This window comes from Calidris pugnax, unplaced genomic scaffold (assembly GCF_001431845.1).
Source record: "Calidris pugnax isolate Ruff unplaced genomic scaffold, ASM143184v1 scaffold44, whole genome shotgun sequence".
NCBI lineage: Eukaryota > Metazoa > Chordata > Aves > Charadriiformes > Scolopacidae > Calidris > Calidris pugnax.
In genome coordinates, this window is record NW_015094506.1 from 42,321,239 (window position 1) to 42,342,773 (window position 21,535).

The 21,535-nt window shown below is 39.7% G+C and overlaps 1 protein-coding gene across 3 annotated transcripts in view; it reads right to left on the minus strand.

Moving 5' to 3' along the window:
- GRAMD4 (GRAM domain containing 4) overlaps positions 1-21,535 on the minus strand; it is an 82,270-nt gene that overhangs the window by 12,714 nt on the left and 48,021 nt on the right. For 2 of the 3 annotated variants that reach the window (XR_001414293.1, XM_014963752.1), the window contains exons 4-15: positions 20,461-20,581; positions 14,295-14,356; positions 12,294-12,426; positions 11,788-11,813; positions 10,008-10,099; positions 8,431-8,522; positions 7,412-7,460; positions 6,488-6,559; positions 5,105-5,148; positions 4,895-5,004; positions 3,486-3,640; positions 941-976 (exon numbers count right to left, since the gene is read on the minus strand). Coding sequence is in view for 1 of the 3 variants with exons in the window: in XM_014963752.1 (XP_014819238.1) it covers positions 941-976; positions 3,486-3,640; positions 4,895-5,004; positions 5,105-5,148; positions 6,488-6,559; positions 7,412-7,460; positions 8,431-8,522; positions 10,008-10,099; positions 11,788-11,813; positions 12,294-12,426; positions 14,295-14,356; positions 20,461-20,581 (992 nt within the window). In the remaining 2 variants the exon portion in view is untranslated. The remainder of the gene's footprint in view (positions 1-940; positions 977-3,485; positions 3,641-4,894; positions 5,005-5,104; positions 5,149-6,487; positions 6,560-7,411; positions 7,461-8,430; positions 8,523-10,007; positions 10,100-11,787; positions 11,814-12,293; positions 12,427-14,294; positions 14,357-20,460; positions 20,582-21,535) is intronic. The other variant, XR_001414294.1, reaches the window with a different exon arrangement.

Below are 21,535 nucleotides of genomic sequence, written 5' to 3' on the forward strand. Positions count from 1 at the left end.
CAAAAGTTTAGAAAGAAAAAAAGAGTAAACAAAGAAAAAGCCACACAAAACTGTATCAGCTCATTAGTAACACATATGCTGAAATTGAAAGGAAGTTTTCCACGCTACGATCCATACCTTTTCATGCCCTGACAGCTAGCAGGAAAAGAAACAAACAACACAAATGTGACAGTGACAAAAGAAAAAAAGTGAAGTCTATTTAACAGTATAATACATAGAATAAAACATGAACTGAGTGAAGCTGCAAGATCTTGCTCACAAACCAAGAGACTACACACAACGAATGCAATTAAAAAAAGAAGAGTTATCAGTGGTTAGAGCACACCAGTTCAGTTTATTCAGGTTTGCGTTAGAGCCATTGATCTTTCCTTTCCTTTGAAGTTGCACTGAATTTTGACTGTGTTGACACGTGAAATAAAACGGGACTGGCTGTCAGCATCCTTTTGGGGGAGGAGGGCGGGTAAGGTAGCACGCAGTTCTTACAACCAAAGTACTTGAGCAAAACCTACTTTTAAACAGAGCTCCTGGTTCCACTGGAGACTGCCCTAGCAAAGAAGCCTTGCTTCTGGAAGGACGGCAGGCAGTTTCTTTGGGAAAGCTTGCCTGCATTTGGCTTTTTCACCCTGGTGGGGCACCACCCGATTTCCAAAGGCTGGCTTTTGTCATCGAAGCGTAAACAGCTCCGTTCTTACACATGCAGTTAAACAACTGGCAAACTGACAACATGCAAGCTCAGGACTAAGCCCTTCTTCTGTGAAGGCCCGATGCTGTTGGAGGCCAACCAGCCTCCACTGCGTTTTTTTGCTTGTAAGTTGGCAGCACTCGACACTGTGCAGGATTTAGCGCTAACAAAAGCCATCCAAAGCAAATGAAAAAATGCGCACTGCAATCGCTGACCAGAAACCAGACTGACAAAACAGGCACAGCAGAGGGTATTTACCATCCAGCTTTTAGGGTAACTGTAATACAACGATGCCTTGGGGGAAAAGAATAAAGAAAGTTGACTTGGAAAGCAAATGGTTGATGATAACTCTACTATTGCTTCAGTTACTGCCCTTCGCAATGATCAAGCCCCTGGAACCAAGGAAAATAATAGCTTCTCCAACAGTTTTTGTACAGTAGAGATCAGATGCTAAGTCTTGGATGGCTTTCTTGGACAAGTTATTTGGCTCCATATGCACATAACCAGGTGAAGCTCCATGGCGCAAAACATACAAAAGGTTAAGGCAAGAGATCTACAGCTTTTTGCACTGGAATGAGGATCATTCCTGCTCTCTGCTACACTGCTTCATACCTATCCATTATATAAAGAGATTTTCAAAAGGTGTTTAAACTTCAGTACCACATCCCAACTGGTGGCTGAAGATGTGAGAAAGTTCTGCCCTTACTTCTAGTCCTTCCTAACACAGCCAAATGTTTCCTCTACCCTTAGAAGTAGCAGCTAATTTATCCATAACCACCCAGGCTTGACACAATCTGTGGTCGATTACTGCAAGAAAGGCATTGTATCCAACTCTGATAAGCCTTAAATATAACTGGGAGCGACTGGATTTGTAATGCTGGAAGAGTCCTGATGTCCACAAATGTCACCACCAACCTGGAGGTGGGAATACCTCGAGGTATTCCTTTTCACTTGATCTGTCACCAGCTTTTGACATACAACCTTTACCCATCAGATACTGGAGTCAGGATTGTTCTCTAAGGACACGGGGTCAGAGCGGTGGTATAGGCAATGAATATTGCATTGTGTCTAGGTTTACGGTGTCTTGTATGCTGTTTAAAGATAAGAAGCCAAAGCAAATGCACATGTGCCTGCACTACATGCTTTTGGGCTCTGCCTTTTCTATGAAAAAAAAAAAATAATTAAAAAACTATTTGGTTTTTACCTTTTTGTCCATAAAGCTACTTTTCATACTGTGAGGTTCCCTGAAATCTCCCATGGGGTAAGAAAGTGTCTGTGAAGTTATTTATTATTGAGAGCAAGTCAATGTTTTCAAAGACATTTGGAAGCAGATAATGCAGCCCTGCGCATCCTCTCCAGGCAGGCAAGCCAAGCCCGCCAAGTCAGACACAGCAGCACCATAACCCTGGTCTACGTGTCAAAACTTAAGCCATAAAGAAAAGCCAGAAGGCATAATTACTCTTTAAGTTTATGGATTCAAGTTCAGCAATTCAGAGCCTTTCCACCTCTAAGGCAGATTAGCGAGACCCAGCAGAAAGCTGCCACCACCACCGCAGAATGTGAATGATAACCTGTAAGCTCCAGAGGCACAGAAACTTTTAAGCCCGTCTTCTGCAAGCAAGAGAAATACAGGCTATGGATGGCTCTGTCCAATCGCTCATTCGCCTTTCTTGTCCCTTGGAAAATAGGAGCAAAAGACTCACATTCAGTCAGAGATTGTCTTTCTCTTCTACTTCCTTCTGAAATACTCAAATGATGATGCAGTTATCATTTTGCCACCGACTGCTCCATCTCTCCCGGAATCCTGCATTTCTTCTTCTTCTTTATGACAGGTTAACAACTGAGGGTGCACATGTTTATCCCTCCTGCTCTCAAGTTGTGTACCCAGGCCAAATTATTGCTAGTTTTAGTCAGGGAGTTTATGACAGTGCTCAGATACACCATGAATGCCATGAGATTGTGGCATTGTGATAGGGTATCTCCATTGTGATAGGAGACATTAAGTGAATGCCAAAATGGGATTAGACTTAAGTTTTATTACTGCTATTTTTTTAACTAATAACCATTGCCAAATTCAGGGATATGGAAAAGCATAATTTGCTTTTCAGTGATCATGTCAAGCCCCAAAACAACGTGCAAGGATGCACAAAATACAACTCTTAGAGTTTTAACTGTGAGATTTTAAGAAAAGAAAAATTTACTGTTGCAATACCAGCATGGTGAAAAGTCATTTATGATCACTACACTAAAAGGTCACCTAATACAAATAACCATAAGACATAATGCCTACATCTGTAAACTACCTTATTACCTCTGTTAATGCTTATCCCCTTAGTAAGCTGCATATTACACTCACACCTTTTTTAGTTATTTTTTTAACTAACTGTTCGTCAATCTCAACAAGCATCTCAATTTCCACTGAAAAAGAAGTCTGAGAATAGAGAAGGGGAATACCAAAAGAGTAAATTTTGACAATAAAATAACACAGAATGTATGCTACAGAAATTGATATGAAAACGGATGGCATTATTTTTGTGTGTTCAGCTTCATAAGATTTCCAGTATTTGTATACATATTTATATACACGTTTTGATAACAGATTCCTTTCATACAAGAAACAGGATCCATATAAAAATTCTGTGGATCTTGAAAATAATAAAGAAGTAGAACTGACATTGACTGTTAGGATTTAATTAACCTTCCCTTTTAATGTGCTCTAGTCACTGGAGAAAAGGGAAAGGGAGAAAGAGATCTGATTTTCAGATGTTGGGAACAGAGGGACAAAAAGATTTATTACCCTTACCCGTCTCGACACTGTAGCATTAGACCTTTCTTTGAGCTGAGGATCTGTCGGGAGACTTGTCCAGATGATATAAGGAGTATCATACTTAGCTCTTAGTCTGGGGCATCGTTTGAAGATAAAATCAATAAGGAAAAACTTGATTCCAGCATAGAGTCCTGAAAAAACAATCACTTTAGTAGGCATGTTGAAGGATCGTTAAGAACATCACCATTTTGATCATGTTTTAACAAGTTCACGAATGAAACCAAATTCTGTATCTTCATAGTGCTAAAACATTCTCTTGGTTTTAATATTTTGATTCTTCTTCCAAAGACAGGGAATTACTTTTCTTTTCCTCTCCTGCCCAGATTCCTTCTTCCCCATCCCCAGTTGTTTTGAACCACTTACATAGCTTCTTATTATGCAGGAGAACATTAAAATAATTCAAACATACATTCCATATTACCAGAAGCATTCTGAAAACATTACATACTTCCAAAACAGAACACATGCCAGAGCATTCAACTCTGCAGCTCCTTGCAAGAATTTAAATGGCAACAGAGGGCTCTCACGTACTACATTAGACTCTGGCTTCCAATCCAGTATGTCTTCTTATGTCTTACACAAGATATTTCCTTGCATTCTGACAAATTAAAAAGGGCTTGAAATACTCTCTCAAAACTTTAGTGAATGCAATTCAGATCTCCTTCTAAGAGTCGCAGTAAAAAAAATAATTCCTCATGCATCTAACTCAATTGCCATGCTAAGCTCACCTGCATTTATGTTCAAGCTACCATAATTTGAAGTTCAGTGCCACTAAAAGTAATCATATCACTACTTTAACAGAAAAAAAAGAGAATTCTTGGTTCACAGGATGTCGCTTTATATCTTAGAGAAAAGATACTCTCATGCTGTAGCAAGAACCCTCTTCCCAATTCCCAGTTGAAGCTTTTGTAACTTCACCCGCAGGAATCTGTTAATTTTGTCCAGTTTATCCTCCAAGTTTTACAAGTAATCCCATTAACCCTTTCATTTTTTTCAAACCCTGCCATCTTCACACCTTCTATGTGATCCCACATATTTAATTTGCAAGGATGCATGAGCAAAAAAAACCCCCAAAATACAGGATTTCCCAGAAGCCTTACAGCTGACAGTCTGAAGAGCTCTGCTAATAGCTCATCATAAACTTGTCCCCTGCAAGGAGGGAATGCATTATCCAGTCTTCTTCTACTATATTATGTATCCAGAGATGGTTTTCAAAATGAACACGACAAACAATATCAAGCACAATGAAAATGCTTTGAAACACTACATTATTTATTAATGCAGGGTTTTCTTTCTTAAACTCTGAAATTCTCCCTCTAAAGATCACGTGAAGTTTTAACACATTAAGTCTAGACTGTAGCAGGTCAATTATTTATTGTGTTTACCCATTGCAAGCCCAATAATCCTGTAGGGCAAAAAGCAGGATGCAATAAAAGCTGCCCATAGGGCAATGTAGAGCTTCTGTGTTATTTCTGGCTGGACCCACATGAACAAGCTGAAAACAAACAAAATGAAACAAAATTTTATTATTAGTGTTCCAGACATTGGTCAAGTCTTGTTTAAGAAGAAAAAAAGACTCACGTCAGATAACTTACTTTTTAATTTTTTCCAGTATGTCTGCCATCTTGCCAAAAAGGTTCTGCATAAGAAGCAAGAGCATTAAAACCATGTCCTGCATTATTTTGTGTTTTTTTATCCACATAAGAGAACAGAGTTGTCCTACTGAATAAGCAATTCCTATAAGTGATTTTTTCAACTCATTTTTAGCCATTTATGTACTTCACAATTGAGTAAATTCAGAAAAGAATAGCAATACTTGATGACTTCCATCTAACACCTTGTTCTGTAACTCATGAGTGATTGTTAGAAGTGAAGAAGCTATTTGACCTCACTATCACGACTGGAAAGTGTTTACATCACTGCAAAATGTTTAAATTAAGCTGCAAATCTAAAAGTTAAGAGCTTCTGTCAGTAAGCAATGAAATGAGAAGTTTCTTCACACATTCTGAGTACTGAAATTTCAGGAAACGTTACTGAGTTCATGAAGCGTTGGACTGTTAGTTTCTCTGGAAGCACACCACTACCTGTTTTTATGATACAACTGTGGAGTTACTAGACTCCACATAATTCCAACAACTGTTGATACAAACTGATCCCTGCCCAGAACTAAGATGGTTATTCAGCCATCTTCTCTAACCAATTCTTGCTGCCTCAGCACCTGTAAATTTCATCTTCCCAGCAGATTTCCAAAGGTGCTCATATAAACACACACACCACCACCAGCAGGAGGGAGAGGGGCCTACACAGTTGGCAAGAGAAAGGTAAGATACTTCAGCAGCAGGACATCATTACACATGGCACAAGGCCATGTTTAGCTGGATGGTGGGGTCCCTCAGCTTCTAGGGTAGCTCACCAAACTGATGGAGCTGGGAGAAAACCTTCCTTCCTTCACACTCTCCCACACAACCAGTAGATTTCAGGGCTGGGGTGGTTGGGGTGGTGTTTAAAACAGGCTGTTTCAGAGATGCTGTACAAACTGTTGCATTAACACACCTAAACAGACAGTAGCCTTCTGCAAAATCTTGAAGGAATACATTTTGCGACCAGAAGATTTGAGATATGGATCCACACTCCAGTACATTGGTAAGATTTGCCATCTCATCTACATTATCAGAAGCTCATACACATAAATTTGGGGAAAAACTGTCAGAAGCTGTTTCTGTTTCCCTCCAGACCTCTCTCAGAGCCACGAACAGAGAACCTCAACCAGTTCTCTGAAGCATCGTGCTATTTCAGAAGCTCCAGGGATCTTACTGAGATCTCTACTGCTCGTAGGTAAAGATTCCTCCACAAGAGAAGTATTGCGTGTTTGAGTGTTTGTTTTCACATGGTGCATAACAACGTCCTTTGACCACTTGGATTATGAACCTCCTTGTTTCTAAGGAAGCAGCTGGAGAGGTCCGAGAGCAGCACAGTACCTGCGCCTTCTGAGCCACGTCTAGAACAAGCTGAAACTTTTCAGACACGGTCAGGTCCTCTTTTGGGGGTTCCTTGGACAAGAAAGAGACAATCCATTAATTTAAAGCTCAGCTGAAGCTGAAAGTTTTACAAAACTCCTCATGACAATGTGACCCCTCAACATTCTTGGCAATAGTCCTCACACTTTAAACAGTCTCTACATCTGCCAAGTTCCTCCTTTGTTTCAGATCTACTGTTAATGCTTTCATTGCTGGTTGTCTTTAGTCCTTGATGCTTTTCCCTCATGGTATATGCAAACATGTTAATATGAGGCTATGAAAGACAGTCAGTCTTTGGAGCAGCGCAGTTACAATGGCTTTCAGTTTACGACCAAATGCTTAAACTGACCTATTTCTGATTTAGTACAGAAATGCCATTTTTGTTAGACTTTTTTCATCTTGAACTTTTAAATTTATTTATAAATAGATTATTGACCTTTTAAGATTAACAAAATTATTCTGAAAGCAAGGCCTCAGTAAGTCTTAGTGAAAGGTCTGAAATTCCAAGAGCTCCATCTTACATTAACACTTACAATCCTTCCTACTTAAAGCAGGGTATGGAAACATTAATTTCAAAGTGTTACAAAGAAAACAGAATGCAAGGCTTATTGAAGATCCCATAGGATCTAACATGTCCCAAGTTGGCATATTAACATTGATTCCAGAAATGTGATTCAAGTTTGGAGTATTTTAGGGTGAAACACCCAAAACTAAGAGTGTTGTTAGTAAACATTTCCAAATCGCAAGAGAAAGAAAGAAATTGTAGTGTTTTTGTTTGCACCTCACTCTTCCTTCCTTTCACAACTACCCATGTAAACACAGAAGAAAGTTTTGAAGGTGCAACTTTAAATGTAGGCACACAGGCCAAGCCGATCAAAGACCTACCACGGGTTCGGAAACTTCAGGCACAATGCTCCACTGTATTCTCCAACCCCTAGAAGTTATGGAAATAGTTAAAGAGAGCAAGTACTTCTTCTCCACCTGCCAACATGGACTTTTTGTAAGAGGTTACAAAGTAGGTTTCTACAATAAGCGCTTATGGCTTAAAAAAATAATAAAATAATCCCCAAATCAACAAAAACCCACAATACAACAAAAGCACAAATGGCCAACCATAGACAGCTTTAAAGGTATATACATTAAAAATAAAATAAAATAGCTAGGTAGATACTACAGAGTCACCAATGCGGGTTTTACAACAAACTTGAACTCTGTGCACAGAGTTAATAATTAAGAATATTTTTTCCTGTTTGCCTATTTGCTTCCAGCAATTTTCAATGAATAGTATCAGACAGTAGGTATCAATTAAGAAGTCAGAAAATAATTTTAAAATATGCACATTAATGTCCTCTGCACCATTTTAAGGAGGAAAACACCATCAGCCTACAAATAGCATTTTAAGAAGATCCTCTCAGTTCAGATTACGTACGTTTTAAAAAAAAAAAAGTCTTAATTTTTAAAAGAGACTGAATTTACAAATGGAAGATACATTGGATAAAGTATGCCAAGAGCTGACACAAAAGGAAAAACTGCAATTTTAGGCCTAGGTGAAAATTCTCCCCAGGGAAAGGCAGCAGGCTTCAGTATTTAAGGTGACATTCTCCAACCATCCCGAATGCTGCAGAATTTTATTTTAGAACTTTAACATGCTGAGGGATTTCTCTGAGAACATGAAGCATCATTTATGATGATCCAGGTCACAGGATACGAAGATAATTCATTAGAATACTCAAGAATTAGAGAAATTGAGTAATGAAATTCAGAATATTAGAGTTTGAGTGTCAGTTTGCTAGACTTAACTCACAACATTAGAAAAGGTAATAGTTTACAACTCAATGCAAGAATAATAAAACATCTTTCAAGCAAAGCATTACAAGAGAATAATCTAGTATTTAAGTAAATACCTGGCTATGAGGTAATTTAGGGACAACCTCAAAATTGCTAAAAATAAGAACATAGGAATGGCCCAGCCATGCCATACAGCATTCATGTAAATCTGCAGATTAAGAAAAAAAAAAAAAAAAAAAAAAAAAAGAGATGTGGATTACAAACTGAGGTACACTGAGCTGCATGAAATACTGTTGCCCGTTGTAATGTTGGGCTCAAAATCATACAATTCAGATCACAAAAATTAATACATTTTAGCTACCCCATCACAACAGCACTGCATTAACTAGTTCTCAGCTGCTTGAGATAGATTATTATTTCCAACACTGCAATTACATAAAGGGTTAGGGGAATAAAAAGTAAATCTTAAAGTCTGTGAATCTGCTTTGTGGCCATGATACGGTCTATCCTCACCTTGGGCAGCTGAAGAAACGGTGCAATAGAAGAGTTATAACAATTAGCCCCATACAGGGCAACAGGATAAACTTTTGCTCTATTATTTCAGGTCAACTAAATTCCAATTTTTTACCAAGCTTAAAAAGATTGCAGGAAAACAGGTTTTATTTTACCTAACAAGTACAAACCCAAAGTGCTTCAAAAATTATTCTGTCTCTATCCCAGCTTCTGAAAATACAGAAGCTCCAGCCTTCCTGCCGAGGCTTTTTTACTGATAACCCCAAAACGAAGCACAGCTCCAGCTTCAAGGTCCCAGGACTTTCTGAGCAACAGCTGAAGTTCCTTCTTTCATCTTATATCTTAAGAACCGGTTTGTCAGGAGAGCCGAGAGAAAAATCAGTAGATTAGGACACAGAGGACACAAGGAGGGGGAAGTCTCCTCCTCAAAATTCCTTCAGCTGTGTCGTGCAAAGAAGGCTCTATTATTTACAGGGAGGGATCGTTTAACGAAAAGGTGTCTGATATTTCACCAAACCAGCTACAACTACTGGTAATCATTTTCTTCAATATCAAAATATTTCATATACACTGTGACCAAAAGTATTTAGATAATTTAATTCACAATTAGAAGGAAAACGGATCAAAACAGCTAAATAGTTATGTCCCTTTATGTCATACAAACTTCTTTACATAGCATATGAATACTTGAATTTAGGTCACAGAACCCCTGCTTGCACGTTAAACGATACCCAAATTAAGGCATTTTGTCTCTCATCAATAAGTGTGATCCTAACGAATGGAAAGGAGCACTGATGGTGAATGACAGCTTCTCATCAAACAGAGCCCCTGTCACCATTTCAGCCCTAAGCATTGAGAGATTTTACAGAGACTGTAGTAACCATCAAATTACAGACTGGGAGACAGGAAACAAGAACTGAGAGAACAACGCCCAGATCGTTCTAAGTTAGTTTAACAGTTAGAGAACTATGCTACAATAAACCCAGAATACACAATTGAAGTAGCTTTGAAATATAACTGAAGTGACAACTACTGGCGTTTTGTGTTAAATGGAATTACACTGTTTGATTTGACTTAAACTGCAGCAAAACCCCTACTCAGTTATGGCAGTTTCAACGAATTTCAGTAAATACTGCATTCTAAACCTTCTTACTGCTCCTGGGGGAATAGAATAACTTACAATAAAGGCAATAGCAGAAGTGTAGATAGAATACCAGTCTGATAAGGCAGAAAGATTCTTCACAAAATTAGTAACAGGTTTGGCACCTCTCTCTAAACAGAAGCAGAGAAAAACAAAACTGTTAGAAATAGCTGGCAGTGGTTAAATCACTTGTAAATGACAACCAAATTAGAAAATTAATAGGCATATTCAAGACGTGTATAGATAAAAAGGCTTATCCAAATTAAGAAAAACAAAACCCATCAATGTAACTGAATGACTTGGCCTCAGCCCATCGATCCAGCCTGTCCAGATCCCCCTGTAGAGCCTTCCTACCCCCAAGCAGGACACTCCCACCCACTTGGTGTTGTCTGCAAACTTACTGAGGGTCTGCTTGATCCCCTCATGAGGGTCACTGATAAAGATGTTAAACGGACCCAGTACCGAGCCCTGGGGAACACCACTTGCGACCGGCCGCCAACTGGATTGAACTCCATTCAACACCCCCTCTAAGCTTTTTATCCACGTGGGCAAACTAGCGGGGGGACACAAGAAATCAGGAGAGGGCTGCTGCAAGACCTTTGCTTGCTCTGTTGGAACACACATGGGCTTTGCCTTCCCTGCTGAGAAGAGAGACGACTCCACTTGCACAGAGGGCCCCAGGAGTACCCATCCTCGTCTGCAGTGCAGCCCACAACTTTCAAAGGCTCTCCCCTCAAGAGATCCTGTGACTTGCTGTCCTAGTTTGTTTGGCTTGAAATTCAGCTATCCTTGATACAATCCCTATGGGAAGTGATTAAACAACTAGGACTAGATTTCCTTGAGCATCAGCAGTGTGACAAAAGCAGCAGATGAAGTAAGTAGAAGGGCACGCTTGGGGCACTGGAGGAGGTCACAGACTCGGGCATGGCTCCACCATCCTGCACTGAACCTGCAGAGAAGCTCAACACCTGGAAACTGCTGGTGACAACAGGGATCTTGAAAGCAACCAAGGGTCCGAGGGCTCTGAATGGGTCCTCAGGCACCCCTGGACAACAGGGATCTAGATTTTGTGGCTCAGTGAGTGGACCCAAACCTTAAACTTAATATTGCATTTTTTTAAAGCTATTCTGAAGGCAATGAACATCCACCACAGAGAATAGGTCACAAGTATTCTCCCAAATGAAAATATATATAAAGAAAATTAATATCAGCATTAGAATAAGGAGAACAAAACTGACCTTACATGGAGATTACAGACCCTTACTTCAACTTCACCTTCCCCCCTACAATAATTTAACAATTTGAAGCACAAATCAGGCTAGCAATTCTTGGCTGCACAGAACTTTTGGAGAGCTTAACCCACCATCTTGCATCCTCCACCTTCTAAAATAATTTACCAGCTATCCAAATGCAAGACACACTCGGGGTATGCATCATCCAACCCCTCCTTCTTTGAAAGCATAAGCTAATGGACTAGCAAGTGAACTGTAAGCAGCTCAGGCATAAGTGTATGAACACTTACTTTTGCCATTGGAAAAATACTCTGTTCTCATTCATTACATGTTTACACATTTCAATTAACATGACATTTTTAGTTCAAAGATACTGTATGTAATTCAAGATTAAAGGCAAGCTTCTACCGCTGCTCCTCTAAGTTACTTTGCACTCTAAACACTAATTCAGGATTTCAGAATCATTTCTGCTTATGGACTGATGGAAGTATTTCAAAACACTGCATTTCAAAATCTAGAAATCCTCCTGAAAGAGTTACTAAGAACTATTTTTTCTTTCAGAAAACAAAATACTGCTAAGTACTTACTTAATCTTCTCATATTTTCAGTCAACCTGAAAATTAATGGGATAAAAACAGCTTGTTAAATAGGCAAGTAATGCTCAGTTGTGTACATTTGGTCCCTGAAACACCGCTCACAGCTACAAATTAGATGTTTGTGCATAAAGCTACAGTCTTGCCCGTTATGAAACGTGTTTCCAGTAACTAATAAAGCCTACTTTGCATCAGACCAAAAACTGAAATGCAAAAGCTCCCCAGCCTAACCAAGACTTTGTCCACAGTTTTTGAGAGGCATATGACACAACCTGGTAAATAATACAATTCTTATTCCACCTCAGACAGCAGACAAACTTCAGATTTTGTGTTTTGGCTGAAACATTCGCAAACCTTTTGAGATGGCCCCGTACTTTCATTTTTACTATTTCTAATGCAAACACTTGCTCGAACCATGTAAAAGGTCATTAAAAAAAAGAGGGGAAAAAAGAAACTTGTAAAGAAGCCAACAATTTCTTACAATGACATTCGAGATTTACCTTCTAGCACTAAGTGGCTCTTCTGTTTCCACTGTGTTCTCTTCTGGCTGAAATCTGAAGTCCTCAACATACTCCCCAAATTTGTCAAAAAACCACTTCTGGACTCTCGAACAGACTGTGTGACTTCGCTTATCTATAAAAAAGCAGCACTAAGTATCAGGGTAATACTAGAAGACAACTTCATACAAAGCCTGCCCCTGTTCCCACATGACACGCTTCGTTGGGAAGCAGACTTTGTACGACCTTCCTGGCCTTCACCAGAAATTCTTCACGGAAACTCACTGTGCAGTTTCCTTCTGCACAGAAACCCTGACTGCACTAAGGCTGGTAAAATAAGACTAAAGGTGACTCCTGCTTTGCTCTAAGTACAGCACAGGGAAGTATCCTATTACCAAAAGTAGAGAGATTACTTAAACATCCTAACAAACGAGAATTTTTAGCAAACGCTGTAAAAACATTTTCTGGTCAAGAGGTTCCTGTAAACAAAAGACTGATGTAAATCTCTGCGTTCCTATTGTGCTGAGGGGTCACCTCGAGAAAAGCAAGTGCAAAGCAAAACACTCCTGAGCAGAGAGCAGGACAACCAACTCGCAGACACGTGAATTTGACAGGAAACTTTAGCAAGATTCTGCAGGAGGCATTTTTACTACCACTTTCCAACCATTTACAGCCTGTAAACGGTCTGTGTGTGTGTGTATATGCCACCTTCTATATATGGAATATAGAGTCATAACACTGCCTGGAAAGTCTTATATGGCAAAGTAATGAAGTGATGCACACTTTCTCTATGTCTGTTTCAGTGGAAAAACATAACATAAATAGACGGGTATATGGAAATAATATGAGGGTAAAAGCCTTAAGGTAGTGCAAGTGAGAACAAAACAATCTCCTTTTGCTTTACCTGTAGCTCAGAAAATCACTGTCTAGAAGGAATAAATAATGAGACTACTCTTTGGAAAGGTAGGTTAACGCAGCAATGTCACAAAGAGGACACTGGTCACAAGTATTCCAGGACCAAACTTGGAACAGAACTCCATAAAATTAAGATACGATTAAACAGAGGCATGAAAGATTTATCAGCCAACCACAACAGTCAAAATTATGCTTTTAAGTGTGCGAGAAAAAATAACCAGTGCAAACAGGATCAAACTATTTATTAATGTATGAGTGGTATCTAGAAAAAACGAGAAATTTAGTGACAGTTCACAGCTGAGAGAACACTTGCACTTGAAAATAAAAAAATATGAAGTAGCTTCCCACATGCTAATAATTCAGATAGTACTCAGAAAGAAATTTTGAGTGTATAAGACCAAAAAATGGCAGGTTATAGTTCACATAACAGATAGCATTGACATAATGGAGCACAGGAGGAGCAACTTCAAATTTAATCTGCAGATTTAAAAGCCTAAGTGGTGAGGAAAGCTTAAGTGTACTGAAAGACTGAGAATCTGAGAATCTGCCTTAGTTCTTTCAGAAATACTATATTATTGAATTCATAATAAGCAGCATCTTGAGCAATGTAGACGCCGCTGTAGGTGTCCAAAAAATGAGTAACTCTTAAGCTTCTTCCTTCTCCAGAATGTTTTTTCTTTTAGGAAGCAGAAGTAGGAATACGGTTAATGGCATAAAAGCTTTTACATTTGAAAACAAAATAGAACATCATTTCTATGTATTACACCTCTTTCCTGGTAAGTCAAAGATCAGCAAGGCATGCAAGAACGATGAAGTCAGACAACAGGTTTCATTGCAATCCTAAAAGCTTTAAAACACACAATGAATTCCTTGCTCCTGTGCGCAAAGCCAGCTACACGAAGTAAATGCAGAATCATGCACAGAGAGGCAAGAAGCCGCTCAAACGGCCTTTCATATTCGGCTTCTTCAGAAGCCTGCTTAAGGACCCGGCCAGTTCTTCAGCAAGGTTTGATCTTCTAAGGATCAAAAGAACGGGGTGAAAAAACCCCAACTGATTGAAACTGCTAGTAGAGATGTGACCAAGATTACCTGTTCCGTTGGCTTGCGTCTGTGGCTTTGCAGGTTGCTGAGCTGCAGGCACCTCTTCCGTCCTACAAAGAAAACAGAAATGATGTGAAATGCTACAGATGGAATAATTTTTTCCCCTTTTAGGTAAAGAAAGCACTGGAACTTCTGGGGTTTCCATAGCTGAGATAACACAAGACAGCAAGGAAAACCAAAGCAACTTATGCTGTTTCACCAAGATTCAAAATATTCACCGCACGTTGCACTTTGGATCCAGGGAACCACCATCCCCTGGAAAGAGAGGTGTGCTTTAGCCATTTCCTGTCACCAACAACTCAATTTCATCTTAACAACTACTAAATAATTTAGTATCAAATTTGTTGCATTACTTATGCCTTTGTGCTGTATATTCAATGCAATGCTGGCCAGGAAAACTCTTCAGAGCCCCGACTTTTCCCACAGGGATAAATGAAAAGGGATTCCGCATCGCACGTTGGTAACCACAGTACTAGAACAAAACCACAGCTTAATGCATGAACCTTGAATCCTCCCATCATTATCGGAGCCAAACACCACTCATCTTCACAATGAGAGGAACAGGCATCAAGAATTATTTTAAATGTTATGTTATAAGCTCCTGAAATGCACAGATACCAACCAATTTTAAAAATATCTTTTTAAAAACTTGCAAAACTGAAATAACCGTCTGAAAAACTGAAACAAAAATGTTCTAAAAAGACACGGTAAGTTGCAGGCATTATTGATCTCATCTTTCAAAATGAGTCAAGAATAATATTCTCATCTATTAAAAGTGAACAGATTTTGGAAAACACAAATCCTTTCGCCATTCTGCACATGTGCAAGGCTCCAAATTACATTTGCACTATCCTCAGCCTCAAACTGCCAACCTGTCTTGAGAATACTTCAGGCTTCAGTCCAAAAGTCTTCAGCCATCCGTGCAGATATCCTACAGAAAGATTTTTTTTCTAATGAAGCAGAAGCTTTGGCAACATGACACCAGACGCAGCAAGCTTTACTTGACAGGGAGTTGTACAATTGAAAAGGTTACTGCTTAAAACAAAAATGTGTTGGTTGTTCAATTTCATTATCACTCATTTATTAGATAATATAAGTGATTTCAAATGTTCCCTTCATCTTTTGCTCCAGGGGAAGGGAACCAAGTGGGATGCCGGTCAGCGAGAAGAGGGATCTCACTGTACTGGACAGACTGCAGCAACATAGATGGGTATAAAGCTCTCTCTCCTGCTGTTCCTCTAGAAAGTACATTAGGGAAAGATCTCACTGTACTGTCTGCCCATGGAAAAGGTCATTACTAATGTGTGCCGTCTCAACATCAGCATACATCAACGAGTGTGATGGAGAAATTACAGAACTAATTACCTCCCTTCGTTCCTAAGCACTCCCCATATTTAATGAGCTCTCTACATCCTTGCTCATTTCTAAAAGACATTTAGAAATAATTTAATTATTTATAAATTATAACTGGACATCTATCTGTGTGGAGAAGCTGAATTCAAAGCTTTCTGCTTTCAAAGCTACTTGTTTTCCCACCTCTTCAGGACTTTTCCACGCAACTTCTGTATTTGAAGCAACTCTTCTTTTCAAAAGCTGCCGGAAATTCCACCAGTTTATTTTGTTCTAGCTAAACTTTGACTTAGGTTCCTGCGCTGTTTTTCCAAAGTTTTTACACAAACCACCAGTTCCCCATCTAAAACCTCCTCCTCTCCTTGCTCTTTTCCCCACATCCTTTCATCTCCTCCATTTCAGGCATCACCTCTCTTCTAAAGACAGAGAGCCATTAATGCAATTAAGTTTGCACCAACTATTACGCAGCAGGTTCTTGTTTTCCTCTATCAGCACATCAGACAGTTACACCAAAAAAGGTGGGCATTTTCATCCGCAATCTGTCACTGTGTGTCACTGAAACTGAAGACACATTTAAGTGGAAAGGAGACAGTAATTCACAAGCAGGTTCACACAGGCGGGAGCCACTTACTCAACCTGCTCCAGTCGTGCAAAGTCACCGGGGTGGGCGTCACACCTGAACAGCTCCAGTGACAGAGCCAAGATGGGATCCCACCACCGCCAGCGCCTTCAGGTTGGGTCTTCCTTTCACATGCTGAGATATATTTTCAGAAGCAGCACAGCGTCATTACTCCCCATGTTTCTCGGGAAAAAATCCAAAAAATCTCATCAAGAAGCAGTTTTGGATGGCAGCCTCACTGGGCTCCATCAGGATCACATGATGGTTTGGCTTTGGCCTTTCTTGGTGCTTTGTTGTTTCCTTTTTTTGGCAATGTTTTACTTGCCATCTGCCTGTTACTCCTTCCCCGTGAAGAGCCTGACCTTTACGAATCATCAGGTTAATGACAGCTCATTACTGCACCTGTGAATCAGGTTATAATTAGCCACTTTAGACAGATTTGGGCCAGGAAGCTCAGAATTCATTGTTTAGGCTTGCACACCCACTGGGAAGCTCAATCCCAAAACCAGGTCATGTTGAACCAGCCAGCACATCGAGACCACTGACGGAGAGGAGGAATTATCTTTCCTACAGCTTCTGAACCTCTCCTCATGCCGGGGATCAGCTAAAAGGCTGGAAAACATAAATAGTCCCCGGAACAACGCAAAAGGCTGTGTTTTTATGGGGGCTTCCTAACTGCAGCCTGCACGACAGAAAACACACTGCATGAACTCCTCTGGTACCACACTTTCCACCCAGAGAGCAGGGTGTGATTGGTAACACCAACAGATCCCCATCCCGAGGCTCAGTCACGTTTATGCAACTGAAGATTGCACCCATTTCAAAGCACAGGTTGATTAAAACAGATAAAAGCAGCTACAGCCAATGGATAAGACAAATATAAATATGCCAAATCTTATTTATTTTTTCAATATATACCCAAGTCAAGGAAGCAATACTGCTAGAGCTGCTCATGACTAACAGACGTGCAGCATTCAAAAATGCCCAGCAGACACTGATGCAGTGTCCACTCGATGCTGCCCCTCAGAGTAGCACCAAGGCATTATTTTTGTAGCTGCAAGTATGACACAAAAGTTAAAGCAGCCTTGACACTGGAGGCCATTTATCTTAACTAATCATTTTGGTTTTGTGCATCTTTGGCCTCGAACGTGGTTGCAAGCTGAGGCATATGTGAATCAACAGACTCTCCCCAGCAACTGTGTGAAGACCAGACCTGCTGCACACAAACAGGTTCAGTCGCTGCTGGGACGTTCTCAAATGTATTAAAAGCAATTTTCCCACAGGCTGACTTGAGTACTGAGTTCACAAGCAAGCCATCATCACTCTTTTGACAGCTGTGGTGGAAGCCAGTCAAGGCTGTTCTCTCTTTTTTTACTGCTCAAAGCAACGTGAATGTGTATGCACTTCCATCAAAAGCACTTCACAACCTCAGAACTACAAAAATAAGCATAAAGGAGGTATTTCACAGCCAGGTTTAAAGACTAATCACTTGAGTATACATGGCTTCTTAGCCTGAGGAGCTGTCAGAACACCGAGTTAAAACATTTTCATATGTTTTGCATCTCCTTTCCATTAAAACACACTGAAGGTTTCGGAAGCCTTTGTCCTCCTCACCAGATACTCCCACATTTTACATGGCTAGTGTCCTAAACTGGTAGTTTCAGAAACAAAAGACAAGGTTTCAGAAGAAATACTCTCAACTTGTAGTTGTACAAGATCTAAATGTTCATGGGCAGAAAATAAAATAGTTTAAAATTTAACTCCTGGCAGAAGCTACTTTACAAGCAGCAGCCTGTCACCAGATCTACTAAGTTAAAAATAAAGGCAGGCACCAAGTTGAGCCAATGGGGTACTTCAGCAATCCCGTATGGATGTCTGCGATCCCAGCACAGCAGCCAGGAGAGAAACTTTCAACCCAGGTTCTTGCTACCTGTGTGGAGTCCCAGCCTGATGGGGACCCTTCCAGGTAGGAATGCTTCCAGCCTCCTGGAGAGCAATCTCAAGCTGAGGCACCTTCTCTAGAGACAAAGTCAGCCATACCCAAAACATCGCTTGTGTGGAAGATGGTATCATTCAACAAGAGGCCAAGAAGAGTTAACCAAGATAAGTGGTACAGAAGCAATAGTGGCTTATGCAGAAGCATTGTCTATTTTCTCCTCTTAAAAATAGCTCACAATGATACTAATAAAAAGGTTTGTATAAGCCACAGCTTGTTGGTAGGTGTTGCACAGCTCCTTTTTTTTGTTGTTTTGGTTTGGATTGTGGGGTTTTTTTCTGTGTGATGGAGCTAGCTCACAATTTGTAAAATAAGGCAGCAACAAGCCCACAAGTTACCCTAAACAAGCATTGCTCACACAGACTATTCCAAATTATTTATGCATTGTTCCACTAGCAAAATGTCATAAGCTTCAGCTGTTGTTCCAAATGCTGAGCTGTCCCAAAGTGCGTCTGTGGAAAACTTCAGCTGAGGCCACTGTGTTTCTGAATACTCAGACACACAGACAACGAACACCATGACAAATTAAATCACTGAGCATCCTCCAACAACTCGTCCCTCCAAACAATTCAATGAAAGACAACCATGGTCTTTGAATTAATTTTGTTTTTTTAAATCTACATTGTTAGCTCATTGTTTTCTCCTTGCTGAACACTTTGCAGCATGTATTTATATAGCTGCATGTATTGATATGCTGCACAAATGCTTTTGAATACTGCAGCTATTAAAATAATTTTTTCCTTATTACACCACAGCACGGTTTGGTTTTCATTACTAGTTTGCTTCTGTAAGCGAAGAGTACATGCAAACATGTTTCTATGCATATCTACTTAAAGATTATATGAAAAATTACCTAACTGGGAAGCAGGGCAAATTTGGTTTTGTTGACAGAAGCAGAGACGACTTTCTGTGGTTAATTTGTTTAATAAAATTAAGTTTCTATCAGGCATAAATTTGGCCTATTACGTATTTGATTGTGCCAGACAAGACTTTGCCTGTAGTCCTCATAAAAGTATTTTAAAATGCCTACAGTGAAGTGTGAAGAGACAAAAAGCAGTGAAGAAGAATTTCACACAATGGTGCACAATTTAAGGAAAACCCATAGGCAACCTGATTTTTCTTCTTCTGGGTAGAAACCAGCAATTTTTCAAAGTCTTATTTTGTTGTCATCTTACATATGCCTGCCTGTCACAAAAAGGTTGGAATATTAGCAAGACTAGTCAGAAAAAGATTCGGATAAAGGGGATAATTGGCTGAATGTAATCCCCAGGTGCAATATCTAAGCTAAAAGGGCCAGTATAATCCTTTGGATATCTAAATGGAAATACAGCGTTGAAGCAGACAGGTCATGCTACCTTAATTTAGCAATGGGACGCCTGCTAGAGCTTTGCTGTTCTGTACAATCCAACAAGACACAGACCTTAACGCTAATACTGATAAAGACAAACCTTCAAACTCTTTTTTGTGCAAAACACACGTATTCATAAGTCGCAGTGAAAACTAAGCATGAAACTTGGCAGCTCAGGTCAAGGCTGCACGTGGACAGACCCCGCACGGAATCAGTGATTTCAGAAAACCATCAGTGTGAAATATCAGCCAAAACCAGCCCACTGTAACGTGACACTTGGCATCATCATGGTGGGTGTCCTCAAGGCTGAAAGAACTTCGGGGTATCGGAAGGCATGATTCCATTTGTCATTGCAGTGGCAAGGAGTGACTCCAGTCACTCCCACACACTTAGGGTTGTGCTCTGGTACTGGGATGTCCTTGCTGCTGCTTGAACAGGAGTAAAAGGACTGGGCAACCTGGAGACAACGTAGGTTTTGAAGAGGTAAAGCATGTGCAATGGCACAGCAAAGGCTCTGGCATTCATTGCACCCCAGGAGCTCCAGGCAGGTGAAAGTTCCCAGAGAGAGGGCATCAGAGAAGGTGAAATGAAGAATATCCCAACTGGACAAGTGTCAGGACACCTCTGTAGCTAAGGCAGTATGTATGGCCAAGTAAATCAGGTGCACATGGGTGCACAAGATACACTTTTATAGGAAAACATAGACAGCCTCTGTCTCTGTGAGCTACTAATTTATTTTAAGAGACCCTAGGCTGGAAATGCATACTTTCACCAGAACTCCTCAGAGACATTCAGAGATCTCAAGTGGCTTTCAGCTTTACAGGGAAGATATTTCTCTTACCTTGCTTTAAGTACTTCATTCACTTTTTGTTCTAGTTCTAATCTCCTCTGCCGTTCCTTTTCTAGCTCCTGCCTTAACGTTTCAGCGTTTGTTTCTTCTCTCAGCTTCCTGAGTTCCTCCTCTGTTAATTAAAAAAGAAGAAAAAGATTTAGTTACCCTGAAGTATTTCTATAAGAGAATTACAACCTAATTATGACAGATTAGGTGGTGGGTTATTTTAAATCTGTGCTATAGCAAATATATTCACCAGAAAAAACAAGTAATCAATGACTAGAAAGACTTCATAAAAAGCGCAGAGCTTTATCATGTACAAAACGTTTAGTTACAATTGTTAAAGCAAGGGGGAAAACAACTTTAAAGTTTTCAACATGCAATGTATCAAAAATAAGGCCTTGGTACAAGCTATGTTTGTCTAAATAAAATGTAACATACCCTTCATTCCCCAAAGAAATAGTCTATTGCTAAATCCAGTGGTCATAACAAGGAAGAAAAAAAAAAAAAAAAGTATCTGTTTTCTTCCCCTCTGTTTATTGGTAGAAAAAAACCCCAATATACCCCAACATATACTCACATAAAGTTATATGATGCCATATAGCCATTTATTCATCAATTTCTGACACTTCTGCATTTTCATACAAGTCGGATGGCCCCATTATGGACCTGAATGTCTTACAGTTTTAAGAAGGGATTACGAGTCAAGGAACTAAATTCAGATTTTGACCCTTTTCTGAGGTTACATTGTGCCCTACTAACTTCCATGTAATGACTTATATACAAATATATATACATATGTATACTTACTTAAACAAACACTCTCACAACTTTTTAAATGAGAATTTAGTGTTAACTATGCATAAGGCTTTTTCTTTGGCTAGTTAGCCTTGCTTTTTTGTCACGGGCAGTATTGCTGTTTATCACCTTGTTTTATTCTAGAGCTACAACACTCGGCTACTATTGCTGATCACTTTTCCCAGATAGGTACACAAGAGACATGACAAAAAGATTAGGAATCCCTTTTTTATTTTTATTCTTTTTCCTCTTTTTAAACAAAAATTACTCTACATTTTGGTCTCTG